General features: G+C 39.3%; 1 protein-coding gene across 1 annotated transcript in view; it reads left to right on the top strand.

The window, feature by feature from the left end:
* The window catches only part of TTN (titin), a 302,859-nt gene that overhangs the window by 100,308 nt on the left and 186,934 nt on the right, over positions 1-15,617 (top strand). The window contains exons 55-86 of the mRNA XM_055289874.1: positions 89-370; positions 465-743; positions 854-1,132; positions 1,234-1,512; positions 1,634-1,921; positions 2,051-2,329; positions 2,476-2,757; positions 2,855-3,133; positions 3,252-3,530; positions 3,643-3,921; positions 4,024-4,311; positions 4,561-4,839; positions 5,053-5,334; positions 6,371-6,649; positions 6,768-7,049; positions 7,864-8,142; positions 8,259-8,546; positions 8,706-8,984; positions 9,078-9,356; positions 9,465-9,743; positions 9,856-10,143; positions 10,269-10,556; positions 11,137-11,418; positions 11,675-11,953; positions 12,074-12,355; positions 12,507-12,785; positions 12,888-13,175; positions 13,361-13,639; positions 13,734-14,012; positions 14,113-14,391; positions 14,527-14,814; positions 14,955-15,242. Coding sequence (XP_055145849.1) covers positions 89-370; positions 465-743; positions 854-1,132; positions 1,234-1,512; positions 1,634-1,921; positions 2,051-2,329; positions 2,476-2,757; positions 2,855-3,133; positions 3,252-3,530; positions 3,643-3,921; positions 4,024-4,311; positions 4,561-4,839; positions 5,053-5,334; positions 6,371-6,649; positions 6,768-7,049; positions 7,864-8,142; positions 8,259-8,546; positions 8,706-8,984; positions 9,078-9,356; positions 9,465-9,743; positions 9,856-10,143; positions 10,269-10,556; positions 11,137-11,418; positions 11,675-11,953; positions 12,074-12,355; positions 12,507-12,785; positions 12,888-13,175; positions 13,361-13,639; positions 13,734-14,012; positions 14,113-14,391; positions 14,527-14,814; positions 14,955-15,242 — 9,018 coding nt within the window. The remainder of the gene's footprint in view (positions 1-88; positions 371-464; positions 744-853; positions 1,133-1,233; positions 1,513-1,633; positions 1,922-2,050; positions 2,330-2,475; positions 2,758-2,854; positions 3,134-3,251; positions 3,531-3,642; positions 3,922-4,023; positions 4,312-4,560; positions 4,840-5,052; positions 5,335-6,370; positions 6,650-6,767; positions 7,050-7,863; positions 8,143-8,258; positions 8,547-8,705; positions 8,985-9,077; positions 9,357-9,464; positions 9,744-9,855; positions 10,144-10,268; positions 10,557-11,136; positions 11,419-11,674; positions 11,954-12,073; positions 12,356-12,506; positions 12,786-12,887; positions 13,176-13,360; positions 13,640-13,733; positions 14,013-14,112; positions 14,392-14,526; positions 14,815-14,954; positions 15,243-15,617) is intronic.

Raw genomic sequence — 15,617 nt, 5'->3', positions numbered from 1 at the left:
GCATTGTTTTCTTGACATCTTTGTGCTACCCTTGTTATAAATTCTTTCCTCTTTCTCACATTTCTTAATAACTTCCTTCCTTCCACAGAACCTGCCACATTTGTTGAAAAGTTAGAGCCATCACAGCTGTTAAAGAAGGGAGATGCCACCCAGCTAGCCTGCAAAGTAACTGGTACCCCTCCAATTAAAATAACATGGTTTGCAAATGATAGAGAAATTAAGGAGAGCAGCAAGCACAGAATGTCTTTTGTGGAGTCTACTGCAGTTCTAAGACTGACAGATGTTGGCATCGAAGACAGTGGTGAATATATGTGTGAGGCCCAAAATGAGGCTGGCAGTGACCACTGCAGTAGCATTGTAATAGTCAAAGGTTTGTGTTCACTTTGCCTCTTGTGTTGCCAAAGTTATGGCCCATGGCACAGACCCCTCCTCCCTTAATGCAAATCATTCCTTTTTTACTGTAGAGTCACCTTATTTTACCAAGGAATTTAAGCCAATTGAAGTCTTAAAGGAGTATGATGTCATGTTACTGGCTGAGGTGGCAGGCACTCCTCCCTTTGAGATCACTTGGTTCAAAGACAACACAACCCTGCGAAGTGGCAGAAAGTATAAGACCTTCATTCAGGATCATCTGGTTAGCCTGCAGATCCTCAAGTTTGTAGCTGCAGATGCTGGTGAATACCAGTGTCGGGTGACCAATGAGGTGGGCAGCAGTATCTGCAGTGCCCGGGTGACTTTAAGAGGTTAGTGTTGGTTCCAGTGATGGACTGGCTTTTCTGAAGAGTCAGTTCTTTTTTTTTAAGCCACTTTTACTATAGGGATAATATTGATTGAGAATTCATTCTTCTGTTAGAACCCCCATCCTTCATAAAGAAGATCGAGAGTACCAGCTCCCTCCGAGGAGGCACAGCTGCCTTCCAGGCCACTCTGAAGGGCTCCTTGCCAATTACGGTGACTTGGCTAAAAGACAACGATGAAATCACTGAAGACGATAATATAAGAATGACCTTTGAGAACAATGTGGCCAGTTTGTACCTCAGTGGCATTGAAGTCAAGCATGATGGGAAATACGTCTGTCAGGCCAAAAATGATGCAGGAATACAAAGATGTTCTGCATTACTCTCAGTAAAAGGTTGGTTCAGAAAGTTTGCCTTGGATTTGAGGAAGAAATGCAGATCTAAGCCTTTCAGCAGGGTAATGCACAACCCACATCTATCCCTTTGTTTTCTACAGAACCTGCAACAATCACCGAGGAAGCTGTGTCTATAGATGTCACCCAAGGAGACCCAGCCACTTTGCAGGTTAAATTTTCAGGAACTAAGGAGATTACAGCCAAATGGTTTAAAGATGGCCAAGAACTGACCCTGGGCTCAAAATATAAAATCAGTGTCACTGATACAGTCTCAATACTGAAGATTATTTCTACAGAAAAGAAAGATAGTGGAGAATATACTTTCGAGGTCCAAAATGATGTTGGGAGGAGCAGCTGCAAGGCTAGAATTAATGTATTAGGTTGGTATTGTTCTTCTATAGAGAGGATTTGGCATTTCCATGCTCCCTCTTCCCTTAAAATTAAAAAAAAAAATTAATAGATTGACCTTTTTTTGTTGTTGTTTGCTTTTTCATTGAATAGATCTTATCATACCTCCTTCATTCACCAAAAAGCTGAAGAAAATGGACAGCATTAAAGGTTCTTTCATTGACTTAGAATGTATAGTGGCTGGGTCACATCCCATAAGCATCCAGTGGTTCAAAGATGACCAAGAAATATCAGCTAGTGAAAAGCACAAATTCTCTTTTCATGACAATACTGCCTTCTTGGAAATCAGCCAGCTGGAAGGTACAGACAGTGGGACATACACTTGTTCTGCCACAAATAAGGCAGGGCACAACCAGTGCAGTGGGCATCTGACAGTCAAAGGTTGGCAAATTTTATTTCCACTTATCAAGAACTTACAAACTATTTTTCTTTTCTCAATTTTTACCTTTATTGCTAAGTTATAAAATAAAACTTCCTCTTTTCTTTTGCTTCTTTTTTCTTTCACCCCAGAACCCCCTTACTTTGTGGAAAAGCCACAGTCACAAGATGTCAATCCCAACACAAGGGTACAGTTAAAGGCTCTTGTGGGTGGCACTGCACCCATGACAATAAAGTGGTTTAAAGATAACAAAGAGTTACACTCAGGAGCAGCCCGCTCAGTTTGGAAGGACGACACCTCTACCATTCTAGAGCTCTTTGCAGCCAAAGCTACTGATTCCGGAACCTACATTTGCCAACTAAGCAATGATGTTGGCACAGCAACCAGTAAAGCCACTCTCTTTGTAAAAGGTCTGGTCTCTACATCTCCTCACTTTCTTGCTTGTCTAGATTTTCTTGCCTGGGGGTGGGAGAGGGGAAAACGCTTAAGAAAGCAGTTTTGTCCAGTGACCTGTTTTTAAAAATATTCAACATCACAATTCTTTCTCCATCTTTAGAACCTCCTCAATTCATTAAGAAGCCCAGTCCAGTCTTAGTGCTGAGGAATGGACAGTCAACAACATTTGAATGCCAAATAACAGGCACTCCTGAAATCCGAGTGTCTTGGTATCTAGACGGGAATGAAATAACAGCCATTCAGAAACATGGCATTTCCTTCATTGATGGCTTAGCCACTTTCCAGATTTCTGGTGCCAGGGTAGAAAATAGTGGGACTTATGTCTGTGAAGCTCGAAATGACGCAGGCACGGCGAGTTGCAGCATTGAACTCAAAGTGAAAGGTTCGTGAATGGAATCTATTCTCCATTTTGGCTATGCTGCCTGATAGGTTTGGGGTCTTCCCTTGAGTAAGCTACTGTCTTCCTTTTGAATCTTTAGAACCCCCCACCTTTATCAGAGAGCTGAAGCCTGTGGAGGTAGTAAAAGATAGTGACGTGGAGCTGGAGTGTGAAGTTACCGGAACACCTCCGTTTGAAGTCACTTGGCTGAAGAATAACAGGGAAATTCGAAGCAGCAAAAAATACACATTGACCGACAGAGTGTCTATGTTTAACATCCATATAACCAAGTGTGACCCTTCAGACACTGGGGAATACCAGTGCATTGTATCCAATGAAGGCGGCAGCTGCTCATGCAGTACTAGAGTTGCCCTGAAAGGTCAGTTATACAAGAAGCAGCCTACCAAATAAAAATTCTGTAACGCTTTTAAATCTTATCATTATGGGTAGGAGTTACAATATGTTTCTTCTTTTCACACTCTCTTATTTAATCACAGAACCACCATCGTTCATTAAGAAGATAGAAAATACCACTACTGTTTTGAAAAGTTCTGCCACCTTTCAGAGTACCGTGGCAGGTTCTCCTCCTATTTCTATAACCTGGCTAAAGGATGATCAGATTCTTGATGAAGATGATAATGTCTATATTTCATTTGTGGACAGTGTGGCCACACTGCAAATCAGAAGTGTGGATAATGGACACAGTGGGAGATATACGTGTCAAGCCAAGAATGAGTCAGGAGTTGAGAGGTGTTATGCTTTCCTTTTAGTACAAGGTTTGTAAGCTATTCTCTTTCAAAGATAGTCTATACAGGCAGTTTCATGAGCAGACATTATTTCTAGTGGAGTTACCAGTGTAACTCATCCACATTTTCATTTTTACTACAGAACCAGCTCAAATCATAGAGAAAGCTAAATCAGTTGATGTTACGGAGAAAGATCCCATGACCTTGGAATGTGTTGTGGCTGGAACACCAGAACTCAAAGTGAAATGGCTTAAAGATGGTAAACAAATAGTTCCCAGTAGATACTTTTCAATGAGTTTTGAAAATAACGTGGCCAGTTTTAGAATTCAGTCAGTGATGAAGCAGGACAGCGGTCAGTACACTTTCAAGGTGGAAAATGACTTCGGAAGCAGTAGCTGTGATGCCTACCTAAGAGTGCTAGGTTTGTATCTTCACCCTAGTCAGCTTCCCTTATTTATAGTACGTCCTTTATAAACAAATAGCAAGAGATTAATGGATGTGTTTTGCTGTTTGCATTGGACAGATCAAAATATTCCTCCATCATTCACCAAAAAATTAACCAAAATGGATAAAGTTCTGGGCTCTTCTATTCATATGGAGTGCAAGGTGTCTGGTTCACTTCCCATTAGTGCTCAGTGGTTTAAGGATGGAAAAGAAATATCTACAAGTGCAAAATACAGACTTGTGTGCCATGAGAGATCTGTGTCTCTGGAAGTTAATAATCTGGAATTAGAAGATACTGCAAATTACACATGCAAAGTGTCAAATGTAGCAGGAGATGATGCATGCAGTGGCATCTTAACTGTGAAAGGTTAGAATTTCTTTACCTCTTCTTGATTCTTCTTCCTTGTGAATGCTTCTTAAATGTATCACTCTTACCTTTGTATCCTTTAGAGATAAAATCTCTATGATTCCGGTTCTTTAGACACATGTTCATTGTGTTCAAGAAATATTCAGCCATTGCCTCTTTTCAAGAGTATTTTCTTAAATGTCCATAAAACTGTCACAATAATTCAACTGCAAGCAATTTAATTAAATATATCTCTCTTAAAATCTATAGAACCACCAAGCTTCCTAGTGAAACCTGGGCGACAACAAGCCATACCTGATTCTACAGTGGAATTTAAGGCAATACTAAAAGGAACACCACCATTTAAAATAAAATGGTTTAAGGATGATGTGGAACTTGTCTCAGGTCCTAAATGTTTCATTGGCTTGGAAGGGTCGACTAGCTTCTTAAATCTCTACTCAGTGGATGCTTCCAAGACTGGACAGTATACTTGCCATGTTACCAATGATGTTGGTAGTGACTCTTGTACGACGATGTTGCTTGTGACAGGTGTGCAAATTTGATTCCTTTATGTTTCTGTCTGACTGTGTCTTTGGTTCTCTGTATTCAGTTACAATGTCTCTAAACAATCACGAAAGTAGTATTCTTTCTAACATAGTAAACAGCATTTGCTCATGTTTTTCTCTTCCCTATGTACTATCTAATTTAACTATTGTTATTTATTTCTGTTCCCTCATACTCTCCTCTTTCCTGACTCTTTAGAACCACCAAAGTTTGTAAAGAAATTAGAAGCATCCAAAATTGTGAAAGCAGGTGACTCTTCACGACTTGAATGCAAGATAGCTGGATCCCCAGAAATCAGGGTTGTGTGGTTCCGAAATGAACATGAACTTCCAGCCAGTGATAAGTACAGAATGACTTTCATTGACTCAGTGGCCGTCATACAGATGAACAATCTCAGTACTGAGGACAGTGGAGATTTCATTTGTGAGGCTCAGAATCCCGCTGGCAGCACAAGCTGCAGTACCAAGGTTATAGTAAAAGGTAGACATCTTGTTCTTGTGTTTCTCATTAAATGAAAACCGTCTTCTCCCCTGGGTATTATAGCTCTTTATTCATTCACTATCATTTTAGTTTCCATTTGAGATCATAGAATATTTTTCTGAGCTAGTATTATTTCCCTTTTTAGATGTTTTTCCTTCTTGAATTTTGCTTACATGTAACTAGTCATTATGAAATATTTTTGTTATTCCAGTGTCATAATTCTGATTACCTCAACACATTTGCCAAATATCAAACGTGATGTTTCAAAACTGCATAAAAAAATGAAGTAGACATTTTAAAATTAGTCTTTTGCCTTCAATCAACTTACAGATATATCATTCTCACTATAATCTATATCATTAATAACAAGCACTTTTACTGTATCTATGCAAAGTGAAAGCAATACAGGTTTTAAACTTATGTTTAAAACAGGACAATCGTATTTTTTCCTTCTCTCTCAAGGATCACTTCCTATCCTTTAAAAATTATATGACTATACCTTGGTACAAATAGTATCTGTATTTTTTGCTGCAATTTTCCAGTGCTTTTTTTTTGTCACAAAGGCCAAGTTTGTCTTGTTTTAAGACAATTATTGCAGTAATCATTTGCTGAAATGGAAGACTTAGATCACAGATGTTGTGATGACTTCCAACTGTCTGTTACAGAACATATACAAAAAAATCCTTGAAATTTGAATTCCATACTTCATGCAAATCATATTTATTGCTATACTTGCTTGTTTACAATTTTTGTATCAATCTTTGTAGCCTAAGATACATCAGTAAGGTGGAGTAGACAGAATGTTGGACTGCTCAGTAATGACATCTAGGATCTATCTGGGTTCTCTGCCCATCTAGCTGGTTATCTTGTGAAGGCGATTGGCTTCTGAGGCTGTTATCCCATGAGAGTGATAGTGCTGGACTCTACTTACCCATTAGAATATCTTAAACCTTTCTTCCAATTTAAAGACAAATAAAAAACTTTCATTCTGTGAAATTCAGTAGCCCAGTTCATGAGAAATTCTTATTTTTTACAGAGCCACCTGTTTTTAGCAGCTTCCCTCCTATAGTAGAAACCCTTAAAAATGCTGAAGTCAGTCTTGAATGTGAACTTTCGGGAACACCACCGTTTGAGGTGGTATGGTACAAAGACAAGCGGCAACTCAGAAGCAGCAAGAAATACAAGATTGCATCCAAAAACTTCCACACAAGTATTCACATTCTCAATGTGGACACTTCAGACATCGGTGAATACCACTGCAAAGCACAGAATGAAGTGGGAAGTGATACTTGTGTTTGTACTGTAAAATTGAAAGGTAAATATACTTCATCCACATGGCAGAAATGTCATAAATGTGCAAAATCCTATTTTTTTCACTCTCACATGATCTGGACAATCTTTTCAAAAATTTCCATCCATCTTTTCCTGTTCAGAACCACCAAGATTTGTCTCCAAACTGAACAGCCTCACCGTTGTAGCCGGAGAGCCTGCTGAATTACAAGCATCCATAGAAGGCGCCCAGCCTATTTTTGTCCAGTGGCTTAAAGAGAAGGAAGAAGTGATTAGAGAAAGTGAAAACATCAGGATTACATTTGTGGAAAATGTTGCAACTCTACAGTTTGCAAAAGCAGAGCCAGCTAATGCTGGAAAGTATATCTGCCAAATCAAGAATGATGGTGGAATGAGGGAGAACATGGCCACACTGATGGTCTTAGGTTGGTACAATAGCCCACAATAGAAACTGGTGCCAAATGCTGGAATGAATTACTAAGAGTTACTGGCAGACTCTTTTCCTGAGTTTCTTCTAGAACTATATTTATCCTCATCTATTTGAAAGATCTAGAGGAAAGACATAGTTGATCTTTCAAACACTCTTTTCTGTTTCTGTGATTCTAACAAAAATTAGACATGTTTTATTGTTTAATAACTACCTGTCTTAATCAATTAGCAGATATAATCATGACTCTCTTTGATTAAGCATGAAAGAATACAGAGCCCAGCATGTGCTACAAGAGTAATTGTTAAAACTAAGTTGGCATTTGATAGCAAAGCTTGCACATAAAATTAAATGACAATTAAACAATTGTTTGAATAACAACTTTCAAAGAATTGCCTTTAGCACCTTAAAGTAGAGCAAAAATATCAAGTAATTCACAATAACCTGTAGCCTTTGGTCTGCAGAGGGTCAAGTGGAAATCAATATATACTATCTAATGCACATTGTTTAAATTGTTTTGAAGTTGAGTCATGCACAAACATATATTTCTTAAGAATAATTGCTATATAAGACGACAGCAAGAGTGGTGGGAAAAGCAAAAAATAAAGAAAAAACTAAAAAGAAAAAATATTAAAATAAAAATAGCTATAATTCTATGACTGCATGTAATTATGGAATCACACTTTAAAGTCGAGAGAGAGGAGTACCCTGACATAACCATCTCACTGGGAGAAACAATCTTAGTGAATGTGATAGTAAAGACAGAGTAAAGATCCCAGACTTTGACAGATGGATATCATGTTTTATTTCAGAGCCCGCAGTCATTGTTGAGAAGGCAGGACCGATGACAGTGACTGTAGGAGAAACGTGCACTCTGGAGTGTAAGGTGGCTGGCACTCCGGAACTCTCTGTTGAATGGTACAAGGATGGAAAGCTGTTGACCAGCAGCCAAAAACACAAATTTAGCTTCTACAACAAAATCTCTTCCTTAAAGATTCTCTCAGTTGAAAGGCAAGATGCAGGCACATACACTTTCCAGGTTCAAAATAATGTTGGGAAAAGCAGCTGCACAGCTGTGGTTGATGTTTCAGGTTAGTTCTGCTGTTTTCTTCTGGTTGCTTATGCAAATTCCTTTTACAAGTTTCCTTCTTTCAAGTCTCTTCTATTCTTTCAAATCATGATGAGTCTCTTACCTTTCCTCACACAGACCGAGCAGTTCCTCCCTCTTTCACACGAAGACTGAAAAATACTGGTGGGGTGTTAGGTGCCTCTTGCATCTTGGAATGCAAAGTAGCTGGATCATCACCTATCTCAGTTGCCTGGTTTCATGAGAAAACTAAGATTGTCAGTGGAGCAAAGTACCAAACCACATTTTCAGATAATGTCTGCACATTGCAGTTGAATTCTCTGGATTCATCAGATATGGGCAATTACACATGCGTGGCTGCTAATGTCGCTGGGTCTGATGAATGTCGTGCAGTGCTAACAGTACAAGGTCAGTAGACTGTCAAACTTGTAAGGAATTTCTTACAAATTCCTCTTCAGGTGCACATCTATGTTGACAAACATTCAAAAGTGCTCTAGTGTTTTATTCAAAATTGCAACTCCATTTGAAGCTTACGGGATCTTTTAATTGTTCTCCATGTCTATATAGAACCACCCTCTTTTGTGAAAGAACCTGAACCTTTGGAAGTACTACCAGGCAAAAATGTAACCTTCACAAGTGTTATTAGAGGAACCCCTCCATTCAAAGTTAACTGGTTCAGAGGTGCCAGAGAACTAGTGAAAGGAGACCGGTGCAACATCTATTTTGAAGACACTGTGGCAGAACTGGAATTATTTAATATTGACATATCTCAGAGTGGGGAATACACCTGTGTGGTTTCTAACGACGCTGGCCAAGCATCTTGCACTACCCGTCTCTTTGTAAAAGGTTTGCTCAAGTGGATTCGCTTTTTCTATTTTCTGTATACCGACATCCTCGTGTTTTTATTGTGTTTAACTGCTGTGCTTTGTCACTTACTAGAACCAGCTGCATTTGTGAAGAGATTAAGTGATCATTCTGTAGAACCAGGGAAGTCCATAATTCTGGAGAGCACCTACACTGGAACACTTCCAATTTCTGTCACTTGGAAAAAGGATGGTTTTAACATAACTACCTCTGAAAAATGTAACATAGTCACAACAGAGAAAACTTGTATCCTGGAAATTCTGAATAGCACAAAAAGAGATGCAGGACAGTATTCCTGTGAGATTGAAAATGAGGCAGGAAGGGATGTTTGTAGAGCTCTGGTATCTACATTAGGTGCGTTGTCTCATTGTCTCTTAAATCGTTTGCATTCTTCTAACATGTAGCATAGTTTCTTTGATATTCATTAATTCCAGTTGCTGACTGTGAGCCTTTCTTCCTTAGAACCGCCTTATTTTGTTACGGAACTGGAACCTCTGGAGGCATCAGTTGGAGATTCAGTTTCTTTACAATGCCAAGTTGCTGGGACACCAGAAATTACAGTGTCTTGGTACAAAGGAGATACTAAATTACGGCCAACTCCTGAATACAGGACCTACTTTACAAACAATGTGGCCACACTTGTTTTTAATAAAGTGAACATCAATGACAGCGGAGAGTACACATGCAAAGCAGAAAATAGTATAGGAACTGCTTCTTCTAAGACTGTGTTCAGAATTCAAGGTGATGATATTTTACAAATTAAAAAATTTCTTTTTTCCTTAACTCTTGTATCTTTATGGTGAACTTCTCATTTCATCTCCTAATGCCTTAAGTATTACATGTCTCCCTACAGAGCGCCAACTTCCACCTTCTTTTGCAAGACAATTAAAGGACATTGAACAAACTGCGGGGTTACCTGTTACACTCACTTGTCGATTAAATGGCTCTGCACCCATCCAAGTGTGCTGGTATAGAGATGGAGTACTTTTAAGAGATGACGAAAATCTACAGACTTCATTTGTAGATAATGTGGCAACTTTAAAAATTTTGCAAACTGACTTGAGTCACTCTGGCCAGTACTCTTGCTCAGCTTCCAACCCACTTGGAACAGCATCTTCTAGTGCTAGACTCACAGCAAGAGGTTTGTTCACATGTCACTCTTTTTCTTTGCAAACTGTGACTTCATATTTCATTGTCAAAGTAGAAATGACCACTGGCAAAAAAAACAAACAAAAAATACACATTGCCTTTCTTCTCATCCTCCAGAACCCAAGAAATCTCCCTTCTTTGACATCAAGCCTGTATCTATAGATGTTATTGCTGGAGAAAGTGCTGATTTTGAGTGTCATGTTACTGGTGCTCAACCGATGCGAATCACTTGGTCAAAAGATAACAAGGAGATCCGTCCTGGAGGAAACTATACAATCACATGTGTGGGAAACACTCCTCATTTGAGAATTCTTAAAGTAGGCAAAGGAGACTCTGGTCAATATACTTGCCAAGCAACCAATGATGTTGGCAAAGACATGTGCTCAGCTCAGCTCAGTGTAAAAGGTATCATTCCATGGCTTTTGACAATATTTGTTCCTTACCATATTTGCATAATTGCCTTATAAAAGTTTCTTTGGTTTTTAAATGTTTGAGATAAACTAACTGGACATGTTAGAATTTGTGTATTAGTGTTGGAGGCAACATTAATCAAAGTTGTGTTTTCTCTTTATATTGTTCTTTACATTAGTGTAACTCTAAGTGTAATTTTATCAAAAAGTAGTGTTTAATTGAAATTTGATAAATGTTGTTTTAACTATCTAGTCCATTTTTAATGCTTTCTTGTTATATGGCATTCTGATTTATCATTATTAAATGTTGATCAAGTACATCTATAATACATTAACTTTTATGTTTCAACTTACATAGTCAAACTAAAAAAAGTATCACCTAAATTCTCTATTAAAAATGTTACGAGATTATTTAACTTAAAAGCTAACTTATTTTACTGTAAAATCCTCAGAAAGTATATTCTGAATAACAAACCAGTTTAAATATAAATTTATGGGATCTTCAGCTACAAAAACAAGCTCTTTTAACATGTATAATAAATATCCCTTGCTGACTGTTTCGTTTGGTTTACTAGAACCTCCAAAGTTTGTTAAGAAATTAGAAGCTTCAAAAGTAGCAAAGCAGGGAGAATCCATTCAACTGGAATGTAAAATAAGTGGCTCCCCAGAAATCAAAGTTTCGTGGTTCCGAAATGACAGCGAACTTCATGAAAGTTGGAAATACAACATGTCATTCATTAATTCTGTGGCATTGCTTACCATCAATGAAGCTAGTGCTGAAGACAGCGGGGACTACATTTGTGAGGCTCATAATGGTGTTGGTGACGCTAGCTGCAGCACAGCGTTGACAGTGAAAGGTTAGACACACTAAGCTTCTTCGTTTCTTTATTCTCCTCTGATTTGGGCTCTTAGCAAAGTTATGAGCTCCAAAATAAAAGGATAGTTAAGGTTATTTGGTTGCAATTCTTCAACAAGTTTTAAAGAATTGTCATTTCTTGTGTCAGCATGTATTGTCATATGATCACACCAGTCACTCTTCAAGGTTCTATAGTTAATTTTTTTTCCTTTATAGTAAGCAAGTGTTCTCATTGTTTATCTTCTTTTTTCTGGTAGCACCTCCTGTTTTCACCCAGAAGCCTCCTCCAGTAGGAGCTCTTAAAGGTTCCGATGTGATTCTCCAATGTGAAATTTCGGGAACTCCCCCATTTGAAGTAGTATGGGTTAAAGATCGAAAGCAAGTTAGAAGCAGCAAGAAATTTAAAATCACTTCAAAAAATTTTGATACAAGTCTTCATATCCTTAATCTTGAAGCCTCCGATGTCGGGGAATATCACTGCAAAGCTACTAATGAGGTGGGAAGTGACACGTGTTCTTGCTCTGTCAAGTTCAAAGGTTTGTATACATGGACACAAAAATATATGCCCCTTCCTCCTATCTGTTCTTGCCTAGCTAATAACTTGTGTGGCCATGATTCTCACATTTTTTCCTCTAACCACAAATTTCTTTCATCAGAACCTCCACGATTCGTGAAAAAGCTAAGTGACACCTCAACCCTTATTGGGGATGCTGTTGAGTTACGGGCCATAGTGGAGGGCTTCCAGCCAATTTCTGTTGTCTGGCTGAAAGATAAAGGTGAAGTCATCAGAGAGAGTGAAAACACCAGGATTTCATTCATTGATAACATTGCAACCCTCCAGCTGGGGAGTCCAGAAGCATCTAATTCTGGAAAATATATATGCCAAATCAAAAATGATGCTGGAATGAGAGAATGCTCCGCAGTCTTGACCGTACTAGGTTAGTAGCAAAGCACAGCCAGAGAAAAAAATCAAGTTAATTGATCCATGATCATTTTCCTCAAATATTCCTCTTCTCCAGTAATACAGTGATTACACTCTTGAGTTTGAAAGGTGACTTTGTTTTCAATGCAAAATACTTCTTCTTTTAGAACCAGCCAGAATCATAGAGAAGCCCGAACCCATGACTGTCACTACTGGAAATCCTTTTGCATTAGAGTGTGTAGTGACTGGAACACCAGAACTCTCAGCCAAGTGGTTCAAAGATGGAAGAGAATTGTCTGCAGACAGCAAACATCACATTACATTCATCAATAAAGTGGCTTCCCTTAAAATCCCTTCTGCCGAAATGAGTGACAAAGGGTTATATAGCTTTGAAGTGAAAAACAGTGTTGGCAAAAGTAACTGCACTGTATCTGTCCATGTTTCTGGTGAGTAGAATGAGATTTTTATGAATACACAATATTTCCAGGGGGTGGAGGGGCACAGAATAAAACTTCTCTTTAAACGCAAAACTACCCTTCCCCACATAGATCGGATTGTGCCTCCTTCCTTCATCCGCAAGCTGAAAGACGTGAATGCCATCCTGGGGGCCTCAGTTGTTTTGGAGTGCCGAGTCTCTGGCTCAGCCCCGATTTCAGTTGGCTGGTTTCAGGATGGAAATGAGATTGTTAGTGGGCCCAAATGTCAGTCCAGCTTTTCGGAAAACGTCTGTACTTTGAGTCTGAGCTTGTTGGAGCCCTCCGACACAGGCATATACACGTGTGTGGCTGCCAACGTAGCTGGTTCCGACGAGTGCTCAGCAGTCCTGACTGTGCAAGGTCAGTGTGCAGGGATAAAGCTGCTGCTTCCCTAACACCTCTTTCATGTGGACGTGATGCCTGCCTTCCCTGGAGTTTCTTTGTCTTCATGTTTAGTCTTAGCTCCCTTTTTTTAAGGAGCAAAAGCACTTCTCACTTGGATTTCTTTCTTCTCTTAATCTCCCCTTCCGCCTTGCAATATCTAGAACCACCATCTTTTGAACAAACCCCTGATTCTGTGGAAGTTTTGCCTGGAATGAGCCTCACATTCACCAGTGTCATCAGAGGCACCCCTCCTTTCAAAGTCAAGTGGTTTAAAGGCAGCAGGGAACTGGTGCCTGGGGAGTCATGCAACATCTCTCTGGAAGATTTTGTCACAGAACTGGAGTTGTTCGAGGTGCAGCCATTAGAAAGTGGAGACTATTCTTGCCTCGTTACAAATGATGCTGGCAGTGCTTCCTGTACCACACATCTTTTTGTGAAAGGTTTGATCTTTCCCCCAATATGTGCATCTTTTAAAATTTCTCTTAAGTCTTCATTAGAAGACATGAATTTTACCCACATGTTTTCTCCTTATAGAACCAGCCACCTTTGTGAAAAGATTGGCTGATTTCAGTGTTGAGACAGGAAGCCCCATAGTTCTCGAGGCCACATACACTGGCACACCTCCAATCTCAGTGAGCTGGATAAAGGACGAGTATCTTCTTTCACAATCTGAGAGATGCAGTATTACTATGACAGAAAAATCTACCATACTGGAAATTCTTGAGAGCACAATAGAGGATTATGCACAGTACAGCTGCCTGATAGAAAATGAGGCCGGTCAAGATATCTGTGAAGCTCTGGTGTCTGTCTTAGGTGTGTTGACAGCTACCTCTTTTTATTGCTCTCTTTCTTTTCAAACATCCTCTTTTACATGGCATGACTGGCTTGTTGATTACCATCCTTTGTACCATAGAACCACCATACTTTATTGAACCTCTGGAACATGTGGAAGCAGCCATTGGAGAACCTGCAACTTTACAGTGTAAAGTGGATGGAACCCCAGAAATTAGAATTTCTTGGTATAAAGAACACACAAAACTACGATCAGCTCCTGCGTATAAAATGCAATTCAAAAATAACGTTGCTTCCTTAGTAATCAACAAAGTGGATCACAGTGATGTGGGAGAGTATTCATGCAAGGCCGAGAACAGTGTGGGGGCAGTCGCTTCTTCAGCCGTGCTTGTCATCAAAGGTGATGATGGTGTTGTTTAACCTAGTGTGTGTGGACAGATTCATTTTCTTAAAAACGTCAAAACTTTCATGAATTGAAATATGTTGTGGATGCTCTCTCACCTGTAAATAAGGATTATCTGTAACTTCTTTACAGAGCGCAAACTTCCACCTTCCTTTGCAAGAAAACTGAAAGACGTTCATGAGACTCTAGGCTTCCCAGTTGCATTTGAATGCCGCATCAATGGCTCAGAACCTCTTCAAGTGTCTTGGTACAAGGATGGGGTTCTTTTGAAAGATGATGCTAATTTGCAGACATCTTTTGTTCATAATGTAGCAACTCTTCAGATTTTACAAACTGACCAGAGCCACGTAGGGCAGTATAATTGCTCTGCTTCTAATCCTCTTGGGACTGCCTCATCCAGTGCCAAGCTCATTCTCTCAGGTGAGTAACTCACACTACCCTCTTCATTGTAAAGCAGCTTCACTGCTCCAGGCCACCAAAAGGCTGGTGCCATTTAGTTTCTGCTCTGTATGTGAGAGCATGGAAATAAAAATCACCATGTTGGTCTTCATTCTTTTCAGAGCATGAAGTGCCTCCTTTCTTTGATCTAAAGCCTGTATCAGTAGATCTTGCTCTTGGAGAAAGTGGTACTTTTAAGTGTCATGTAACTGGGACTGCACCAATCAAAATCACTTGGGCCAAAGATAACCGAGAGATTCGCCCTGGAGGCAACTACAAGATGACTTTGGTAGAAAATACTGCCACTCTGACAGTTCTCAAAGTAGGCAAAGGCGATGCCGGGCAGTACACCTGCTATGCAAGCAACGTCGCTGGAAAAGACTCTTGTTCTGCTCAGCTGGGTGTACAAGGTACTTGTTAGAGTGAAGGAGCAAGATCTCTTTTACATTTTCAGTATCTTAAAATATAGGAGGGTGGGTGTGCTTGAGAGAGAGCTATGTTTAGGACCAGGGTCTAGTGATTAAAATGGATCAAGTGGATCAAGGACCTTCCAAATGGAGACAAGTATTTTTTAATTACTTTAAAAAAATTTAAAAAACTAGGAAAACATGGACCAAAAGTCCATTTTAAGAGACTAAAAATAGAGACTAGAGAGAGATAACCGAAACTCTACCAAATTGCAAGAAAATCCTAGTTTGAAAGACGGTATCATAGGACAAAAAAGAGAAGTTATTGCAAATGACTTTTTTTCCACAGTACTTAGTAAATGAATGGATTTTGTCCCT

Source organism: Symphalangus syndactylus, chromosome 8 (assembly GCF_028878055.3).
Source record: "Symphalangus syndactylus isolate Jambi chromosome 8, NHGRI_mSymSyn1-v2.1_pri, whole genome shotgun sequence".
NCBI lineage: Eukaryota > Metazoa > Chordata > Mammalia > Primates > Hylobatidae > Symphalangus > Symphalangus syndactylus.
Note: the sequence above shows the minus strand (reverse complement) of the source record. Positions and strands in the feature narration are given on the sequence as shown.